The sequence below is a fragment of the Peromyscus leucopus genome, chromosome 19 (assembly GCF_004664715.2).
Source record: "Peromyscus leucopus breed LL Stock chromosome 19, UCI_PerLeu_2.1, whole genome shotgun sequence".
Taxonomy (NCBI): Eukaryota; Metazoa; Chordata; class Mammalia; order Rodentia; family Cricetidae; genus Peromyscus; species Peromyscus leucopus.
In genome coordinates this window covers 15,440,409-15,460,393 of record NC_051079.1, presented here as the reverse complement: position 1 = coordinate 15,460,393, position 19,985 = coordinate 15,440,409, and the positions used below count along the sequence as shown (strand labels likewise).

The 19,985-nt window shown below is 52.8% G+C and overlaps 1 protein-coding gene across 40 annotated transcripts in view; it reads left to right on the top strand.

Annotated features, from left to right (window-relative positions):
* Celf4 (CUGBP Elav-like family member 4) overlaps positions 1–19,985 on the top strand; it is a 210,086-nt gene that overhangs the window by 175,601 nt on the left and 14,500 nt on the right. For 13 of the 40 annotated variants that reach the window (XR_003734255.1, XR_003734252.1, XM_037197022.1 and 10 more), the window contains 7 exons: positions 7,355–7,483; positions 7,886–7,965; positions 8,199–8,342; positions 9,371–9,518; positions 11,093–11,242; positions 15,263–15,328; positions 16,609–16,692. Coding sequence is in view for 35 of the 40 variants with exons in the window: in XM_037197022.1 (XP_037052917.1) it covers positions 7,355–7,483; positions 7,886–7,965; positions 8,199–8,342; positions 9,371–9,518; positions 11,093–11,242; positions 15,263–15,328; positions 16,609–16,692 (801 nt within the window). In the remaining 5 variants the exon portion in view is untranslated. The remainder of the gene's footprint in view (positions 1–7,354; positions 7,484–7,885; positions 7,966–8,198; positions 8,343–9,370; positions 9,519–11,092; positions 11,243–15,262; positions 15,329–16,608; positions 16,693–19,985) is intronic. The other 27 variants (XR_003734256.1, XR_003734254.1, XM_028867123.2 and 24 more) reach the window with 4 other exon arrangements.

The window sequence follows — 19,985 nt, the reverse complement described above, 5'->3', positions numbered from 1 at the left end:
TCTAAAACAGAGATTTACCTCCTGGGCACCCAGGAGATTTCGTAACAAGGACTTTTGGCAGAGAGGTGCACAAGGCTTGAGATAGGAATTTGAGACTTCAGGTGGCCTCCTGACAACAAGCAACGATCATGAGGCTAATCCCTGGGAACTGAGCAGCACGGTATAAATGCCCTTCCACTCACCTGCCCTCTGGGCTCTGAGCTGGAGCCCTGGCCCTCACCAAAAAAAAAAAAAAGTGTGTTTATTGGGCATTTTGTCGATAGTCTGGGCAAAGATGTTGGGAAGGCAGAGTGAGAACTCCATGCAGCCCCATCTTTCACAAGGAACACCGGTAGAAGCCTGAGAGCAGCAGCTCCACTCAGGCCACAAGACATGAGTCCTGCTTCTTCAAAGTCTAAGTCAGAGTTTTGGAGATAGTTCCTTTGTAGCAGGCTTTCTTGGACCGGACCGCCAGCCCCCAAACCTTGACACAGAGACATCACTAATTATGAATGCTTGGCCTTTCCTTAGGCTTGTTTCTAGCTAGCCTTTTAAACTTAAACTAACCATTTCTATTAATCTATTAATCAGCCCCAGGGCTCGTTTCCCTCCATGTCTGGCCGGCTGCTCCCCCTTTCTCTCTGCCTGTCAGCCCTGCCTATCCCTCCCTCCTCTGTCTAGCTATTGGCTGTTCATCTTTTTATTAGACCAATCAGGAGCCTTAGGCAGGCAAGGTAAAACAGCAACACATCTTTACATAATTAAACAAATATTCTATTCTGCAATATCCTTACCTTTCATGTGGCTCAATTTCCCCATCTGTACACTGTAAATAATGTCTCCCATTCCTGTAGTGCACTTGCTTCAGCATCTGGCCCCCGGTTGGATAAATGGAAAGGTTCTGCTGATGCAGCAGGGTCAGAGTAGGCGTGCTTAGGGCACTGGGAGCTCTGCGACACTGGAGGGCAGGCCTGCAGGCTTTCATCATGCACAGACATTGAGACGGGGTGTGCCTGGGAGTTCAGTGAGCCACTAAAGACTAACGGTGCTGTGGATTAGGGGGGCAGACAGAGCCTATTCAGGACACGATGAAGACAGGATGGGAAATGAATGGGGTCTGAGGCCTGATTCAGGCTTTTCAGTGCCAAAGACAAGGCTCAGGACTCAGGCCTTTGAAGAGATACTTGGATACCCGTTGTTGGAATGACAAGAAGGAGGGAGGGGTGTGTGTGATATGTTGTGGGGAGGGGGCAGAGAGAATGCACATGCATGCAAACCCCACCCCCATGAGTCCTTCAGCATCCAGCTCCCACCTTCTAGATCCCTCCCTCCTCCCCAAGCCCATAGTGCTCATCCCTCTAGACTCTGCTCTCACCGTGACTGGTGCCCACTCATCTCCAGAGGACACTCATTGCTTACTTTCGGAGGCTTTCCTGATGTCAGTCCTGCATCCCTGGCACCTGGCACCAATCCAGTCCCCTTCCATCTCCACCCCCAATACTCACTGCACAGGGAATTCATTCATTCATATCAACAAATGTTCACTCAGTGTCTACTACATGCCAGGCCTGCTAGGTACTGGCAATTGAGCAGCTATGGTCATTCACTCATGGAAAAGCCGAGTGGAGTTGGGGTCGGTAGGGCTCAGCACAGTTCCTAGAGATAGAAGCTATTGTGTGGAATACAGGAAGGACAGGCTCCACCTTAGGTTATAGCTGACACTCGAGCTGCTGGGTGGAGAGTGGAGAGCAGGGTCTGGCGCTCATATCAGAGAGAGTAAGAAAGCATTGAATAGTGATGGCTCCATCTAAAGGGGGGAAGAGGAGAGAGGATACATCTGGCTAAAGGAATGCAGGAGAAGGGGAAATGGATGCTTTCTCTCGCTTCTGCTTCCTCCCACACCAACATCAAACAGCCCAGTCCTGGAGGGAAGCAGTCAGATCAAGGCCTGGCACTGCCTTGCCCATGGGGGCCAGAGGGGTGAGGGTCTTCATTTGCATTCGATTGCAGTCCCCAGCCCAGCAGCCTTTGATCTGGTTTGATGTCTCCTTCAGCCTCTTCCCAGGCAGGAAGCCTTTCATCCTCAGGAGGCAGTTCCCAGCCCAGCTGCCTGTCACACTGGCTCTGGTTCTGTCACAGAGGGGGGATTGGAGCAGAGCGGAAGGGGGGCATTATCCTGCTCTCTCTTGGGTCACTTCTTGCAAGAGCTCTTCTGAGGCCTGGCATCTGACCCCTGAGACCTAAGTGAAGAGGACAGCCAACCTGGCTGATGACTTCAGAGGGACCCAAAGATGGGTTTGCTTTCCTGGTGGGTCCAATGAAACAGAACTAGCTGCATCACCTAAGCAGCAGGCAACCACCCAGGAAGGAAGTGGTGACTCGATCCCGGTCCATGGCCTTCCTATGTAGAGGACAGGGCATAGGCTGGGTGCTGTCTCTGGAGGCAGTGAGAGGGCCACCATGGGGAAAGGGAAGAGATCACAGGGGCCTCTGGGCTTGGGAACAGTATATTCTGGGAACCTTGAAAGCTGAACACACAGATGCAAGTTCAGGTGAGTTGGTGTGGTCCCTATTTGTCTCTTTGGAGTCATAGGTGCTTGGCTGACATGGTCTTAGGGAACTAATGGAAACGTCATGTAGAGATGCTCAGTGTAGCTAGGGCAGAGCAGGTAGAGGTGTCCCTTGTTTGGGCTCCATCCAGTTAGGTATCCTAAAGGATGCTGGGGGCCTCCCAGTGGTCCTGGAAACACTGCCAGGTGACCAGGAAGATTTAAGGAAAATCTGGCCCCTCGGGTTGTCTGGGCTGGCATGACTGTCCAGTGCCCCACATCTGACCCATCAGCCAGCACCCCTGTGGGTAAGCAGCAGTTATGGCTGCTAATAGTCACAGGAACAGGCATGTGTTGCACATTTATTCTGTACTTTGCCTTGTCTGAAGAGTTTTATAAAGTCCAGCTCAGTCCATCCTCACCTGGCTCTGTCCAGGGAGAATACATGCCTTGTCTAAAGTTACATAGCTAGAAAGTGCTAGAAGCAGGATTTGAACGAGTCTCATTTCCTATCGAAGTGCTTAGCTCTTCCTGCCCTATCAGCTGTGACTCCCGGTGCCCCACTTCAGGAAGGTTTCAATTGATTCATAAGTGATATTCACCCCTAAATTCATGCCCATGGGGCCTCAGGGGTTTACCCCGTGCTCCAAGCTCTGCCCAGGAGCTGCACCTTCAACGGGGAACAATTCCACAGTAAACAAGTACCCAAGAGACTCTGAAGGGTCCAGCATGGGATGCTCCAGTGCTCCAGGCTCTTCCCAGAAGAGGGATTGGTGGGCTCTTGCCTTGTCCTGTCACACCTGGGCCAAAGCTCTGTGGGTAGGAGAGAAGCTTCCAGCTCCCTCACTGGAGATGTGTGACCTGTTATCTTCATTCCCAGTGATGCCTTGGCATCCCCTTGTCTCCTCATCAGCCACATAACCTGAAACCATTTATTCCCACCTCCTCCCCTTGACCCCAGGGTTCTCCGTAGCTTGTGCCTCACCAGCATGCATGCCATCCCAACAGCACCTGGAGGGAAGAGAATGAGAAAATCCTGTAGCAGAAAAAAAAAAAAAAAGACACTCACTGGCTATCAAGGTCCAGTGTTCCAGCAGCCATCTATCTACCCTTAAGCAGGAAATGTTCAGTGCTGATGGTAGCGGTAGCGAGCAAATCAAATTTTGAAAATTTAACTGGAATTTGAGCATTAGCATCAAGATGCTTGCATTTGGCAACTCAGGAGGCTCTGTCGCCACCACCCCTTGCCCTTCTGGGGTCAATGACCCTGTGTGGCCAACAAGATGCTCCCCAGGAGAGGCTGGGGTGGGGGTAGACCAGCTAAGCCAAACCAGAGCCTGAAACTCCCATTGAAGAACTGTCTTCACCAAGACTTTCCTCTTGGTGTGGCAATGCTCCCGGGACAGAAGAGCGAGTGCAGGAGTCTCCGTCTCGCTGCACGGCCAGAGATTCCTGCGGGCAGACTCCGCTGCCTTTTGACACACTCCACCGGTGTCCCAGGAGGCGTAGCCCGGTGCATTTTATAGATGGAGAAAGCTCGGAGTCAGATTGGGGTTCTGAGAGAAGAAAGCTTTCCCAGGATTGGGGCGGTGTTGTCTGTTGGTTGGGCGGGAGAGCAGACAGGAGACAGATGGGAAACGGGGTCCCAGGGTCCCTTGTTGCCAAGTCCTACAACTAGAAGGGACCTCCATGTAGGTAGAGCTAGATCCTTGGCAACACTCCCGAAAAGAATTTCAGGATAGTCAGAGTGAGACAAGGTGGGGTAGCAGCGCATGCTTCAGATATAAGCCCTGGCAGTGAGTGGGGAGAGAGAGGGAGGGAGGGGGAGGAGAGGGAAGGAAAGGACAGTGTATACTCAAGTGTAGGTATGGGATCACATGGGAGAGGCTCCGAGTCCTTGCTTGGACTCTCCAGCTTGTAGGGCCGCAGGTCATACCTCTAGCCCACCTCTTCCTGGGAGCCTTCTAGACATAGTCATGTCCTTTCTCCCAACCAGCCCCTACTGATTTGTAGCCCAGAGCTGCTGGATATAACCATCCACTGGGAATCCAGACATGATTAGTCTTTGGGGCTCTAAGGCAGAGTTTCTGGGACCCATAATGCAAAAGCTTTGGATTCTCATGGGATTGCAGAACCATGTACAACCTTACAACCTACTGAAAGAGAAAAATCTAGGACACCCCTGCCACCCAAGGTTCATCTCAGATTCGTTTCCCAGGCACACAGTAAGTTCTCAATAAACCCTGCTGGAGGGGATAGTCAGAGAGGAGAGCCAAAAGGCATGGGATGCTCTGGCCTAGCCCTTCCAGTGTGGCTATAAACACCTTCACCTAACATTTACCTGGGTACTCTGATAACTCAAGCTTATCTCCCCTGAGGATAAGTCATCCAGGTTCAGAGCTGAGCTGCTTCTCTGGGACTGGCACCTGCCTTCTGGGATCCTACTCTCCTGCCCCCAGGCACTTCTGCACACCCACAGACACTGGCACTCCTAGTCCTAAAGAGTAACAGCAAGGGTCCTGGGATCTAGAAGCTGAGGGTAGTTGAGGCGTTAGCTGTAGTTCACTGCATCCCAGAGCAGAGGTGACTTTCTTGACCAAATCAGGGCAGAGCAAATCAAGGAGAAACAGCATTCCATTTCCTCTTCCTATGGCATAGAGAATTCCAAATAATCATGTTATGACTGTTCACCAGGCACTGTCCCTACAGCAAGACCACATTGTCCCCATTTTATAGACCTAGAAAACTGAGGCTTGAAGTAGTCAGTTACATAGCTGCCGGGGTGGTGGTGGTGATGGTGGGGGGCAAGGAACTGAGTATGACATGCTTGGTCAGCTCAGGAGGTCCATTCCAGAGTGCTTTTGTCCTTGATCTGAAACACGAGCCTTAGGACCAACTCCATAGTAACCAAATCCAAATGGAAAGGAAGAGTGCGAGCCAATGGCACTTAGGATCCAGACAGGAACATCTGCACTGTGTAGGCTTCACCCAAGAGGAAGGAGTCTGGAGCCAGGTCTGTTTTGCTGTCTTGTAGCTTTGGGGAAAAGAGAGCTAGCTGAAGGGTCCCTGGCATCATCAAGGCAGTCAGCAAAGGGGCAACCCACATGGTAAGAATGGTCTCCAGAGAACTACGAAGTCAAGGGGGACTCGGGGGAGGGGGGAGCAAATTAGGGGGAGAAACAACATTGGCAACAAGGAGAGGCTGACTAGAAAGGCTCTGTGGAGGAATTTTAATGGAATCAGAAAGCTGTCACAGTGATAATAAAGGAATCCATTCAGACATCAGGAGAGCGTGAGACAAGGGACGGAGTCCCAGCAGCTAAATCAACTCCACGGAGGAGGGACCATGTGCCTCTTTCTGAGGGGAAGGAAGGGATTGTTTAAGCAGGAGGGCCAGGTATTAGGAAGCTGCAGGTTTTTAGTCTTAGTCTTTTGGAAGTCGTGTCCATGAACTTGGAGCCTTTAAAAGGCACCTGGTTGGGGCAGAGGCAGCCTCATGTGCTCCACTGAAGTACTGAAAACTCCCTTTCCACTTCCGCTTTGTTGGTGACTGCTTTCCAAGGCAAGATCAAGGGCTCCCATCTTCCTCTCTCTAGGGCTCTATTCTTCCTCTTTCTCTCTTCTTTCTACCCATCTGGATTCTCCCCGTTCTTTGCTTCCAGTCCTTTCCCTGCCATTTCCCCTCTCTTCTCCACCGTACCCTTTACACTCTTTCTCTCTCATTCTTGGTCTCGGATGTCCATCCCCATTCCAGAGCTTTTCAGTTGGTGAGCCAGGGGCACTGTAACCCTGAAGATGAAATGAGGCTGGAACTTACAGCCCTGCCATGACCCAGAGGCAGGTAAAGCAGCCAAATATGGTACAGGGTGAGGCTGCTTGTTATTGACCCAGGAGTTGACAACATATCACCAGCAGGTTAGGTGAGGAGTGAAAATCCATCCATCCTGAGTGAATGCACCAGGTTGGTGGAGGAGGACCTGGGATGGCTAGGGAAGAGAGTGTTCTGCTTTGCACAGGGCAACTGTCACAGGTCCTGAAACTGAAGGACCTGTGCTGCAGAAGATCTAACGTTTTTCTCCAGGGAGCAACTTGGAGATAGGATATTGGGGAGGAAAGCCAGACAGATACCAATCTCACAGGCAAAAGCAGTAAGTGAGACAAATGAGAGGAGGTACAAGGCGCATTGGCGAGAGGCTGTCCTAGAAGAGGACTCTGCCCAGGACCCTGCGTGCAGAGCAAACGGCACCAACCAAGGTTTCAGGATGGCTACCCATTGCAACGCACTCTTGCACCAGAGAAGATGGGGTTTAGAGGAAGGAAGGGAGATGACCCGTGTGCCAGAAGTCAGACCAGAGACCAGGCGTCTCAGAGAGCTGTCTTCTAGCCGAAGAAGACAGGGAGTCGTTGCCATCCACTTCCCTCTCCTCGCTGACGCCGACTGGCTCTGGACGCTCTGCTCCCCGCACCTCCCACTCCCCACCGCCACCATCCGGCACACGCTATAACCTCGCTGCTTCCAGCCAAGCCCCTTACCCCTACCCGCACCCTCGCCACCACCTCTGGCTGTGAGCTTCATCCTTTCCCGCCGAGCTCCTCCCTCACTCTCCTAGTTGCTTTTGCTCTGGCAGTGAGTCCCTCCTCCTCCTCCCGCCAAGCTCCTCCCTCTCACTCCCCGTTTGGCTGTGAGCTCCGCCCCCTCCCGCCAAGCTCCTCCCCTATCCCCGTTGCCCTCCTTCTTTGGCCGCGCCCTTTTGCCGGCGGGCCCCCCCCCCCCCCCGCACTGCTCCGCCTCTGGCCCCGGTAAGCATCTCCTAATTTTGTTCTAGAAGATAGAAAACTCTTCGTGGGTATGCTCAACAAGCAGCAATCCGAGGACGACGTGCGCCGCCTCTTCGAGGCCTTCGGGAACATCGAGGAGTGCACTATCCTGCGCGGGCCGGACGGCAACAGCAAGGGTGTGTGTGGGGTTGTGTGTGCACTCGCAAGCGCGTGTGGGCACAGGCCTGGGAAGGATGCTAGCGCCGCCAGGTGGTCCTCGTGGAGACCAAGAGGGGAGGAGGCCGTGGGTCTTTGCTCTGTGCCCCCTCCTGTCACTGTCTCCGCCCCTTCACATTTTATGTTCATCTGGGGCACATCTGCCTCTTCTCTGCTCGCCTTGCCTCTGTCTCAGACCTCTCTCTCTGACTCAGTCTGCCTCTCTGTGTCTCTGTTGGTCTTTCTGTCTGTCTGTCTCTGTCTCTGTCTCTCTGTGAGTCTATCTGTCTCTGTCTCTTTCTGCTTCTCCCTCTGTCTCTGTCTCTCTGTCTCTGTCTCTCTGGGTCCTCAGGGCCATGGCTCAGTCTGTCCTTTTCCCGCAGGGTGCGCCTTTGTGAAGTACTCCTCCCATGCCGAGGCACAAGCTGCCATCAATGCTCTGCACGGCAGCCAGACCATGCCTGTGAGTGTAGCCCTCTGGGGGCATGCAGGGTCTCATCACCCTTTACCACTCTTTCTCAGATCAGGGTAGAATGAGGTAACCCAGATAAGGTGGGATTGAGACTTGGCACTCCTGGGTGACCTCCATATAGCACCCCACAGACAGTGCAGGGGTGAGGTGGGGTGAGGCGGGGCAGGGACAATGGGGTGGAGGCTGGGGCAGTGGATCTCATGTGCCGTTGGTTCTGGCTGCAGGGAGCCTCCTCCAGCCTGGTGGTCAAGTTTGCAGACACTGACAAGGAGCGCACGATGCGGCGGATGCAGCAGATGGCTGGCCAGATGGGCATGTTCAACCCTATGGCCATCCCCTTCGGGGCCTACGGTGCCTACGCTCAGGCAGTAAGTGGGGGCAAGGGTGGGAGGGGGATTTGTTCTGGAGCTCACTGCCCCTCTAGCCCCAGAGAACAGGGATACCTACCCAAACATATTGCTCTGTCCCCAGAGTGAAGAGTGCCAGGCATAAGTCCAGAGAGGATAGCCTCGGGAGTTAAGAGGAGAATCCAGGTGGGGGTGGTTGCCAGGAGGAGGTGGGCTGCTGTCCCGATTTTCAAGGAGGAGTTCCTAGATGGGTCACCCTGCCCCACCCCCCCCACACCAAATCATTCTGAAGGCTAGAAAGCACCAACGGGGTAATAGTGAGGCGGTTGGTCCTCATTATACAAACCCCACTCACACGGGTTTTCTCAGTTCTTCTGATCACTCCTGGCAGGGGTGTGTGAAGTGACCCAACGCCTGGAGCACCCACTCTTCTGCCTCTGGCCCACCAATTTATTCCTTCCACAGTTGCATCCTCTCTAATAATACCACCCTCCTCGGCCTCCAGACTTCTGCCCCAAGGCCCTCCAGGGTTCTGGCTCTAACCCTGCAAACGCCACTCATGGCCTGGCCTGAGCAGAATCTGGCTTTGACCACTGACTGCAGCCTCCTCGGTCCCCACTCATCTTTGTAATGACATTTAGGGGGTCTAGTCATGTTTCTCCTGTCTCTTCCATGTGACCAATTTGAGCAGAAACTTACCCCATTATCTGTACACAGCTCATTCAACAGGTGTGGAGGAGTCTGGGTGCCATTCCCCACAATAACATACCTTAACACAGACTGGCTAGCATGCATAGTCAGCTGCCTTCCTTACCCTGCACAATTCTGATTACCAAAGGTCTTAGTGTTCTTTGTTTTAAGCAGTCAGTTCCCGGGGAAGTGGAGATTAAGGCAGGCAAGGGGGAGGCCTCGGGGCTTTCAAGGGTAGTGGCCAAAAGATTGTACCAGCTCCCTGAGGCTCAGAAGTTGGTCTCCAGGAGCTCAGTCCCTGGTGGGAGGGTTGCCCCCCCTGGAAGCATGTGATATTTTTTCCACTCCCTCTGCCCCAGCTGATGCAGCAGCAAGCAGCCCTCATGGCCTCGGTTGCGCAAGGAGGCTACCTGAATCCCATGGCTGCCTTCGCTGCCGCCCAGATGCAGCAGATGGCGGCCCTCAACATGAATGGCCTGGCAGCTGCACCTATGACCCCAACCTCAGGTGAGCCAGTAGGTTCCTGGCCTGGGGAGAGAGTAGCAGGGCCCAGGCTGTGGCATCATTACAGCGACTAGGGGCTCATTCTATAGTAAGAACACACAGTAGTTTGTCTCAGAAATGTTCTAATCTGTAGGCGTCCAAGGGAAGATGAGATGTGAGCCCCATGGAATCCACAATAGGATTCCAGCGTGAGATAGTTTCTCTCCAGTTGTCTGTCCTTGCCTGAAAATAATCCATCTTTATCTGTATTAACGACCAGTGTCTGGAAAGAAAGTGACAGAAAACATCTCCAGTCGAAGTCCAGCATAATCCTGAGTGTTCAGCTGCCTTGGCCTTCCTCTTTAAGCCAACCTTGACTAACGGGCATTTTCCAAGAAACTATGCAGCCAGCTAGAGAACCATATGAGTCATACACGGATGGGCACTGAAATTAACTCTTCTCACAAAACATGTTTTGGGTTGGCTCTTGGCTTTTGTCCAGCACAGTTTTGCCTCCCACCCCTAGGCTATCTGGTAGTGTCCACAGACATTTTTGTTTGTCACAACTCAGAAGAGAGCCCAACTATCGTCTAGTGTGTAGACACCAGAAAGGTGTTGCTGCATACCTCACAATACACAGGTCAGCTCCCTAACAGGAACTATCTGGCTCTAAATGACGACATTGACGACACTGAGAAGCCCAGGCTCTGAATCCAAGGATGGGCTGATATGGTGGGCTCTCTTTTACCAAGCTTTCTGGCTGTCTGTGCCAGACCACAGTAGTGGTCTTCCCGAGGTCCAGCCGTTCCTTTCCCAACTCAAAGCCACACAAGACTGAAATACCTCTGGGCTCAACTATAGCATCACACTATTACTTACTTCTGTCCCCAACTTCAGGGACGTGAAAGGGTCAGGGAAGTGGGTCAGCCTCAGCTACAATAGGAAGGCTCTTTCCACCCTTTGGGGGCCTCAGGACACTAACAGTCCTCCATCTTGGTGTCCACCACCTGGAATATGGAAGACGCACGGTATTGTCATCAGGTCCTAACTTATTCATCACCACCATGACCACCACTATTGCTTCTGCTGGAGGAAGCCAAAGAGGGCGGAGATTGGACTCTAAATTGTCCTTTCTCCCTGAGAGTAAGAGTCTAGAATTCTCTTCCAGTTGAATAGCAATACTGCTTGGAGGGGCAGATAAGCCTCTCATAGACCCCCAAAAGGATCATCCAATCCTGACTTAGCTGGAGTGGGCAAGAGCCACTGAAAAATCACAAAGAGCCAAGTGTGGTGAGAGTCAAGGTCACCGAGAATAGTCTCTGTGCTCTAGACTTAAGGGTAGCCATCAGTGATTAGAGAAATCTTCATGGGGTGGGGGCTCTACCTTGAATGATGAACAATCTGGGATAAATGAATGTGTTACATTCAAGAAATTAAGCCAAGGCATAGTTTACCAACAAGATAGGGTGGCTGTGTGAGATCTATGTCTGTCCCCAGGCTCTGGGAGATAGCAAGGTAGAGCTCTATGGCTTAGCCTTCCTCACCTTTGCTGTCCTTGCCTTACCTCTTCCCCCATCCCTCTATGTCCCCCAAACCAGGTGGCAGCACCCCTCCAGGCATCACTGCACCAGCTGTGCCTAGCATCCCATCCCCCATCGGGGTGAATGGCTTCACCGGCCTCCCCCCACAGGCCAATGGGCAGCCTGCTGCGGAAGCTGTGTTTGCCAATGGCATCCACCCATACCCAGGTAAGCATGTCCAGTGGCCCTTCCTTCCCACTTCTCACTCACAGTTAGAAGAAGGCATGCACACCTCCAGCCCTCTGCCTGTTCCTTGGTGGAACAACGAATGTGATCAGAGAGGGCCAGCCATCTTCCTGTTTCAGGGAACCTGTAAGGAGAGAGAAAGGACCAAAATCTTAACATGGGGAGTGCCTTCTGATCCATAAGAAAGAATTCCATCCCAGGGACTATGTGCTGGGGAAAAAAAAAGACACTGGAAGGAATTGTACAACCCAGGTAGAGAAAAGAGGCCAGCAACTGCACATTGATTGTGAACTTGAACTGTAATAACTAGAAGGGAAGAAGCTAAAAGAATAACCACATTTAGTGATAAATAACGAAGGATTCATTGGGGGAAGGAACTGGAGTTATTATGACTAACAGTCTAGCCATTACATCCCAGTCCGGTCTTTTGGTGCACACACACACACACACACACACACACACACACACACACACACACACACAAATAGGTCAGCACTCCAGACAGCTCCAGCCGGACAGCTCCTGGGTCTGTGTTCAGGAGGTGAAACTGAAGATAAGGAGGCCCATTTCTGGTTGCCAACAAGAACGTGCAGTTGTCCTGAAGCACTTCTTCCTTCTCATGTGAAGGAGGACAGATATCAGAACGGGGAAGTAGGGTCAGAGTCCTAGACGAGTAAGTGGCAACATAGTAGAAATGTGCAAAATATTGTCCTCCTTTCTGGATATCAGAGAAAGGGGTCATGAGAGCCCAGTCTTTGCTAGATTCTAGGTTTCCAGGGCATTGGATTGTCCCCTAAGAGGTCAAAGTTGAGTTGAGAGCACAATATTTATCTTCCTACTCCATCTTTAAACAGCACACTTAAGTCTGATCAAGAGGGCATGGTCTCTGATTCAAGATGGCCAAACACTCAAGTGAAGACTAGAGAACCCCAGGAGCATTCCTGGTGAGGAGGAGCTTGCCTGACTTTAACAGTAGGGGTGAAGCTAAGGTGAGCTGTCCTAGAGACCCAGAGGCAGGAAAGGCCTACGTGGAGGGAGCAGGGTTTTCAGGAGGTAGGCCCAGTAAGGATGAGGCCCATCTGTGGTAGACCCAACTAGGTCTAGGCAAGGCAGATTCCTGCTCATTAGAATCCACTATGGGCCTTGACAAAATCTAGAAACTTGGATGTTCTGTTTCACAGTCTAAGGGGCAACTGTAGTATAAAAAAGTTGTAGCAAGAGTAGAATGTAATCTCCATGCTGGAGGAACTCAGGAGAGAAGAACTGCCTAGCTCTGGACATGGAGTTGGCCTTGATTCCAGTGCTTGCCCTAGAGTGCAACCTTCAGTTTGTAGAGGTCTGGAGAAGGGCTTGTTAGAGCCCAGGGGATCCGGGGTGCTGTTTACGCATGGGGACTCCTGCCTGGTACAGATGGTAGAAGGGGGGCTTGGCATGCTCGAGGCAGAGTATCTCTGCTAATCTCAGGCCTGTCAGCTGGGAGATGCCACCCCTGGCACATCTGGACATCTTCTTCCTCTACTCTTCTCTGCCTCTAAGCCCATCTGGATCTCCAGTTCCTTCCCCACCCTCACTGGCATCTGTGAGCCATCTCTCTGATTGAGCTTGGAGACATTTCTTTCCCTTATTTGTAACAATCTGCCATACCCCATAAACAATTCCTTGACAGAACCAGAGGAGGGAGAAAGGGAAGGGAAGGAGAGAAGTCGTACATTAAAAAAAAATTAATTTACCATCTTTAAATGCAGAGTTTGGAGGCACTGTAATGAGCGAGATCCTTCAAAATGTTCACTCTTTGGCAGTTACTAATGAGGTCGTTAGGCAGAAAAGCAGAGAGGGGTCTCTGCGTGCTGCTCTCCAATGCTTAGCCCCAGTAGTGTCTCTGTTCTCCCATCTTGCTCACGACCATGTTGGAAGTACATAATGCGTGTGTGGTCTTTTTTTTGTTGTTGTTGTTGTTTGAGTCAGGGTTTCTCTGTGTAGCTCTGGCTGTCCTGGAGCTCACTCTGTAGACCGGGCTGGCCTGGAACTCACAGAGATCTGCCTGCCTCTGCCTCCCTGAGTGCTGCACTGCCACTGCTCAGTGTGGTCCTAAGAGCCATGCACCACCCTCAGAGGACTGGCTCTGAAAAGCACCGAGAATTATTTATACTTTCTTCCCAATGCGCTGTTTGCCACGCCCCTTGCACTATGCTGGGCACGGCCTCTGCATTATAGAGGTTGTTTTGCGCATTGGTCTCTCGTTCTGCTAGAAAAGGGCACCGTTTCTTACATGCATAAAAGTGCTGTATGGGTGAGCAAGCATCGGAAAGACCAAGATGACAAACCAGATATGGGCTGGCACTCTGAGAGCTCAGAAGAAAGCAAAGGAGACGGGCAAGAGGGAGCAGGAGTTAGCGCTGCCAGGCATCGCAGTTTGGAGTTCTTGGCTCTAGTCTGTCTCCACCATGGGGAAATGTAGGGAGTGGGTGTTGGGCTGGGACAGCCCCAGGCGCGAAATAGCTCTTATGACCCCTCTTTAGCTCCCTCCTGATAGGCAAAGCCCCATCTGTGGGGGGTTGTGCAGCCCTCAGTTCCTAGGGGGTATTATATCTGTCATCTGCCTGTCCCTAGGGACCTTTGTTCCAGGCTATTCTAGAGGCTCCTCTGATCCCTAGGTGCTGTTTCCCATGTGGGGTTTTACCCAAAGCCTCGTGGACAAGAGCTCATAATGAAGTGGGCGTTCTCCCTGTGAGAGGCATTGAAGTTTGACAGGCAGTTAGCTTGCCTGGTCTGGGTCAAAAGAGACATGAGCCCAGGGCCTTTTCCCCTGCCACCTAGGGTAATCCAGTACATTCCAAACACAGTGGCTGGATCCTCCCTGTGTGTGGACGTCTATCTCCCTGGGCCAGCCCACTCCTCATGTCAATCATCACTGGCCATAGTAACCTAGGGTTGCACCTATTGCTGGTCCATACTTAATTCTTCTCCTGAGATCTCCTTGGCACCAACAAAGTCCAGAGGCAAAGTAAGACTTTTGCCAGTCCAGTTTCCCTGAGGGTCCTGGTAAAGATTCCATTCAAGTTGCTTCTCTTCTTCTGGCTCCTCAATTTCTCTGGGAGGTATCTTTCTCCAAGCCCTACTGGCAGACCCAAGGGAAGCGATTCACTTTGCTCTCTATTGCTGTGATGATGACCATGATAAAAAGCAATGTGGGATGGAAAGGGTTGATTTGGCTATGTCTCATGAGCCACAGTCCGTTGAGAGGAGCCAAGGCAGGAACCTAGGGCAGGAACTGAAGCAGAAGCCATAGAGTACTGCTGTTTATTGGCTTCCTCCCCACGGCTTGATCAGCCTACTTTCTTATGCAACTGAGGACCGCTTTCCAAAGGGTGGCACTGCCCTCCGTGAGCTGGGTCCTCCTCCATCGACCATTAATCAAGAAAATGCCCTACAGACTTGCCTGAAAGCCTCTGATGGAGGTTCTTCTTCCCAGATGACTCTAGCTTGTGTTCCGATAACAAAAATCCCCCCAGCACAGCGACAGAGTGTCAGGGTGAGCCCTCACATGGGATCTGTAAGCTGTTCTTTCACTCACTGCTCCTACTTTCTCCTGAGGATCTGTAAACAAAAGGCCCCCAACCTGAGCACCCTTGGGTCCTCGGTGCCTCTCCAGGGCCAGGGCCTTCATGTCTCCCCACCCAGGTCCTCATGGTCTGGCATCTCTCCCCAGCCTTCCCAAGCTTCTGCATGAACTGATCTCAGCCCCATCCCAGGCCAGCTTCACTATGCCCTTCTCAGCTCGAATGGACGACTCAGTACCTGCTTAGGGTTTGGGTACAGAACAGAGAGAACCCCAACAAGACCCCGCTCTCAAGGTGCCTGTCTCCCGATGCCCTGCTTTGGGGCCAGCCTATGGTGACCAGAGAGGGCAGCAAAGCCACACTGGTATCCCTTTGGACGGGGTGGGGTCAGGGGCTAGCTTGGGCGGACTTCGCTGACCTCTGATTTCTTGTCTTCCTGCAGCACAGAGCCCCACCGCAGCGGATCCCCTGCAGCAGGCCTACGCCGGAGTGCAGCAGTATGCAGGACGTTAGTATCCGCGCAGCCTCCTGGCTCTTTCACCAGCTGTACCCATCTCCCCACATACCGTCCCTTCCCTCTCCAGCCCGGCATGGGGTGGGGGAGGGAGCACTGGGGGGCGCTCTAGATGGAAGGAGGGTGGGTGGAGCTGGCAGAGATGCTCTCTTCCATCATCACCCAGGCTGTCTTTCACCTCAGATTCTCTACATGGTGCCCTCACGTAGGGGTGGAGGGGGGGCCAGAACTCCCTGAGTTGGTGAGGCAGAGGAAAGTTTTACCGATGATCGGCAGTGACACATTTGATTTCCTGTCCCTGTGGCACTCACTGACTGCCAGGGCCAATGCACCTGGTAATCCCATGCCACGTAGCTACGTTGGTTGCCGCTCTGTGCGGTTCATGGTCTCTGGCCCAGGAAGCAGAGACCAGGGTATGAGAGGAGGAGGGACTGTGGAGGGGAAGCAGCTTCTCCTATCCAGGCAAGTAAGATGGAGCCCAGAGGAGAGGCAGCAAAATGGACAGGCAAGCAGGAAGAGGCGGCCTGAGGCCAGCAGGCCAGGTGTCATAGAACCCATCCAAGCTGCCAGCCAAGCCTCTCCCTTTGTCCCACCACTTGGCCACACACCCTTGCCATCCCCTACCCAGCCTGTGCCCACCGTCTGGCCGGGCTAGGGCACTTCTTCGCTGGCTTTGGGGATCTAGTGGTATCCCCCTGTGGGTGATAGGACTACCTCACAAGATGGGACCTCAGGGGAAGCTGTCCTTGCTCAACTCGAGTCAAGAAGAGGTGTTGTGATTGGACCCTTTCCAGCTCTAACCTCAGGCTCTGCAGCTGTGGGAGCCAGGCTGGGCTGCCAAGAGAGACATCCCTTCTGCCCTCCCTCTGACCAAAGCTTTCCCAATCAAACACAGGGACCAGCAGGCATACTCCTGGGGAACAAAATCCATACTTCATCGGGAAGCTCCTTACTTCCCACCAGGTATCAGTTGAGCAGAAGTAGTAGGTCAGCTGATTGTCCACTGTTCCAGGTTAGACCTGCCTGTCCCTGGACACACACACAGAGAGAGGGGGGGCGGAGAGGGATCTCTGATTGTCATACTGACACTTCCCCTCCATAGGTATCACAAACTGAGCGCTTCTTTCTCTGAACTGCCTGAGCTGCTGTACACCCTGTGGCTGGTGGCTCTGGCTAACTGACTCTGAAATCTCTCTCTTTATTCTGGCCTCCCGCCCTGTCTGTGTCTCTCTGCACCCTGTTGCCATCTCTTGACTTTCTCCCCGGCTCCCCAGCAGCTGCCTACCCTGCTGCCTATGGTCAGATAAGCCAGGCCTTTCCTCAGCCACCGCCAATGATTCCCCAGCAACAGAGAGAAGGTGAGTCCCAGCCTGCCCCCCCCTTTCCCCATTCCCTGAAGAGGCTGCTTACCTGGGCCTCTGGCCTCCCCAGGCCTCTGACAGGACCTTGGTCAGATGTGTACGTGGAGGTGGGTGGGAGAGCTGCTGGGCTAGGAGAAGAGGTACGCTCCTATTCATACAAGGGAGGTGCGCATCTTATGAGAAGCTCTCGAGTCAAAGTAGCCTGGCCCAGGGGCAGCTAACAGGACACCATGCCCCTGGATCTAGCAAGCCATGCCCAAGGTACCTTCCCTACTCTCCACTGTCATTTACCAGTGGTCTGACACAGCTCCCACGCAAATACACTGGTCTTTAAAAACCATCCCTTGAGAACGGGGAGATTATTTTCCTTTCCTTCGCTCACTCTTACACAAGACCTAGCAAGAAGGTAAGAGTGTATTCGCTGGTGGAGGCCCTGTCCCTGCTCCTGGGAGTTGTCAGCTTTACTGAGAACACATAGGTCCATCCGCTGTGGTGATCTTCTGGGGCCCGCCCATCTGCTGTGTCCCCAAGGAGGGAAAACGGAGCTGATATGTGAGGCTCCCGCAATGGGGCAGCCTTTGCAGCTGGGGCCACTGAGAAGGAGATGGTGGCGAGCCTGAGGTGGTCAGGGAAGTGAGGTGCTTCAGGAGGTAGAGTCCACCCGCCTTCGCTGAGGGGTAAGACTTGACCAGTGTGGAGGGCAGGGAGAAATGAACGTTCATGACTGGAGGGCCAGGCATAGGAGGCTAATTTATCCTGTACAGGATACATGCTCCGGCGATCAGGAGAGAAAGGTGGCGTTCCCAGACAGGCTCCCCGCACAGGTAGAATGAGGTGTGCGATGGTATCGGTGCAGGTCTGGTGAAGAAGGATGCCCTGGAAGTTGGTGTTGCAGGGGTCAGAGCGTGGGCAGAGCAGGACAGGCAAGACCGGAGCCTTGGCAGAGATTTCATGAAGGCGCTCATCAGTTTCCCTCCCAGTGCCCAAAGAGCCGTGGAAGCAGCAAGATAGGAAACTATATAAACAACCGTCCCAGGGGCCCTGTCACAGAAAGCTGAGCTTGAGAATCAGGAACACCAACAAGACCCCATCTTCTTCACCCCCTGGAAAGAGTGACCTGTAACAAGGCCACCAAGTCTGTCCCCAAAGTCCACATGGCAGGTTCTTGTGGTTTCTGAATGTCAGGCATGTTGCCCTTGAGGCAGACTGCACTGGTGATCTGGGGTTCAGGTTACTCCCAGAGGACTTGGATTACATACTGATCCGAATCCCTTTCAAACTACACCCCTCTGGGTCTGACTCCCAGACTGACCACCTCCTGTTTAGATGACTCCACACAGGTCCCTCCACTCCAACACTGACACAGTCATACCAGAGGACTATTCCTTAGAGAGATCTGTGGATTGCACTCGCTTAGGTCTGCTCTCCTGTACCCCGTGCAGCCAATGTCTACACACAGCCCTTCTCCACCCAGTTACCACCTCCTCCAAAGCCTCAGAGGGTATGTCCCCATGCATCAGACAGCTCCTGAGGACCACATCATCACATTTACCCATACCCAGGACCCCAGGAGTCTGTGGGCCCTTCCCGTTCCTTACCCCATGTCCTGTAATGGCTGAGTACCAGCTAGGGCCCTATCAGTGAGCTGGTCAAGAGGAGCAGTCCCTCAAGGCCTGTTTTACCCAAGGAGCCCTCCCTGGGGTTGTGGCCCTAGGGCCTACCTTCCTGCAGCCCGGACACTCCTCCATTAGGTCAGAGCCACAGGGATGGACCAGGAGTCCCAGTGTTGCTAATCTAGACCTAGAGCAGAGAGCCATGCCCAACGGCCCAACTTTCGTTACTTGCTTACCTCTCTCTTTAGTCATATCACTTCATCACTCCTTCTTAAAGGCCTACGAATCCCTAAAATTTGTTACATGCTTCCATGCATGCACGCTTGCACATGCACGTGCGCGCGCGCACACACACACACACACACACACACACACACACACACACACACTGCAGCTTAGTGCCATCCTAACCCAGCATATGACAGCCCTCACTTACTGCCCTTAAATTCAGGTCCCCTTCTGCTTCCTGCCCCGTTGCCCCCAATTCCCACTTTATGCTACCCTGTGCTTCTGGCTCTGACCTTCTTCTCATACCTTTTCCAACTCTGAAAACGTAGCCATAGCCTGCTCCCTATACTCGGCCCTGTGTGACAGCCCTCACCATCCTTGCCTTGGGGCAGAAATAGTCCGTGGTCCCATCCCTTTCTCCCAGCCATGACGTCCAGGCTTCTCAGGGAAGCAGAAGGCAGGCAGGACAGGGGCATGAATGCAGAAACTAACAGGAGCTGTGGATGCTGCATACATGGTTGGGGTTATGGCATATTATGGTTATGCGGTTAGCAGCAGGTTGTGGGTTTGGAAGGAGGAGGACTCTAGCACACAGAAGTGGAGAGGCGGATGCTGTAGGTAAGGGACACCAGGGACCAAAGGTGCTACCAAGCATGGGGTGAGCCTGGGGGCCAGGAGATAGGAAGCAAGGTGGGTCAGAAGCAGACAAAGCCAGGTCCCACAGGTTGTATGAAGTGTGGATGGGAAAGGCCAAATTCCTTCAGCTCCATTGCAGCTAGTCTCTTACAACAGGACTACGGCTGACTATCAGAGTGTGATGATAGATAGGGAGGACTCTCCTGCCCGCTCATAGTCTTTGAGATGAGCCTGACAACTAGCAGATCCCTGAACCTATCCCCAGGCCACGTGCTGTACAGATGGCACAAGGATCTCTGGGATGACGGTGGCTGCAGCGGAGGGCTGTGTGTAGTCAGGGATAGACACTCTCTGACTCTGAGACCTGAATGTCACCATTGCTCTGGGTTGGACAGAATTCTGTAGATGAAGCAATGCAAAAAGAGTTGGGAGGCAGGATCCCACTGTTAAATCTGGAGACAAGAGCGCGGCTCCTAACATCCCAGTTCGGGCGACCCAGGAGGGCATTCATCCACACCTTGCAGACAGAATTGAGCTAACGTCCGATCTCTGAAGGCTCATAGAGGAGTCTAAATTTCAAAGGAGGGTCCCAATTCCAAGGCAGTTGTCAGCATGGGGTAGAGTACAGCCGTCAAGGAAGCCTTGAAGAATATGAGTGAGAACAGGAGGGAAGGCGTGTGGTGGGTCACAGGGAGACAGGGATGAGAGAGAGAGCAAATGGCCCTGTCACAGTGAGTGACCCTCTTGTTGGAAGAAAATCTCCAGGATGTGGAGAAAAAGCTCAGCCCAGTATGGACTTGGCCACCAGAAGGG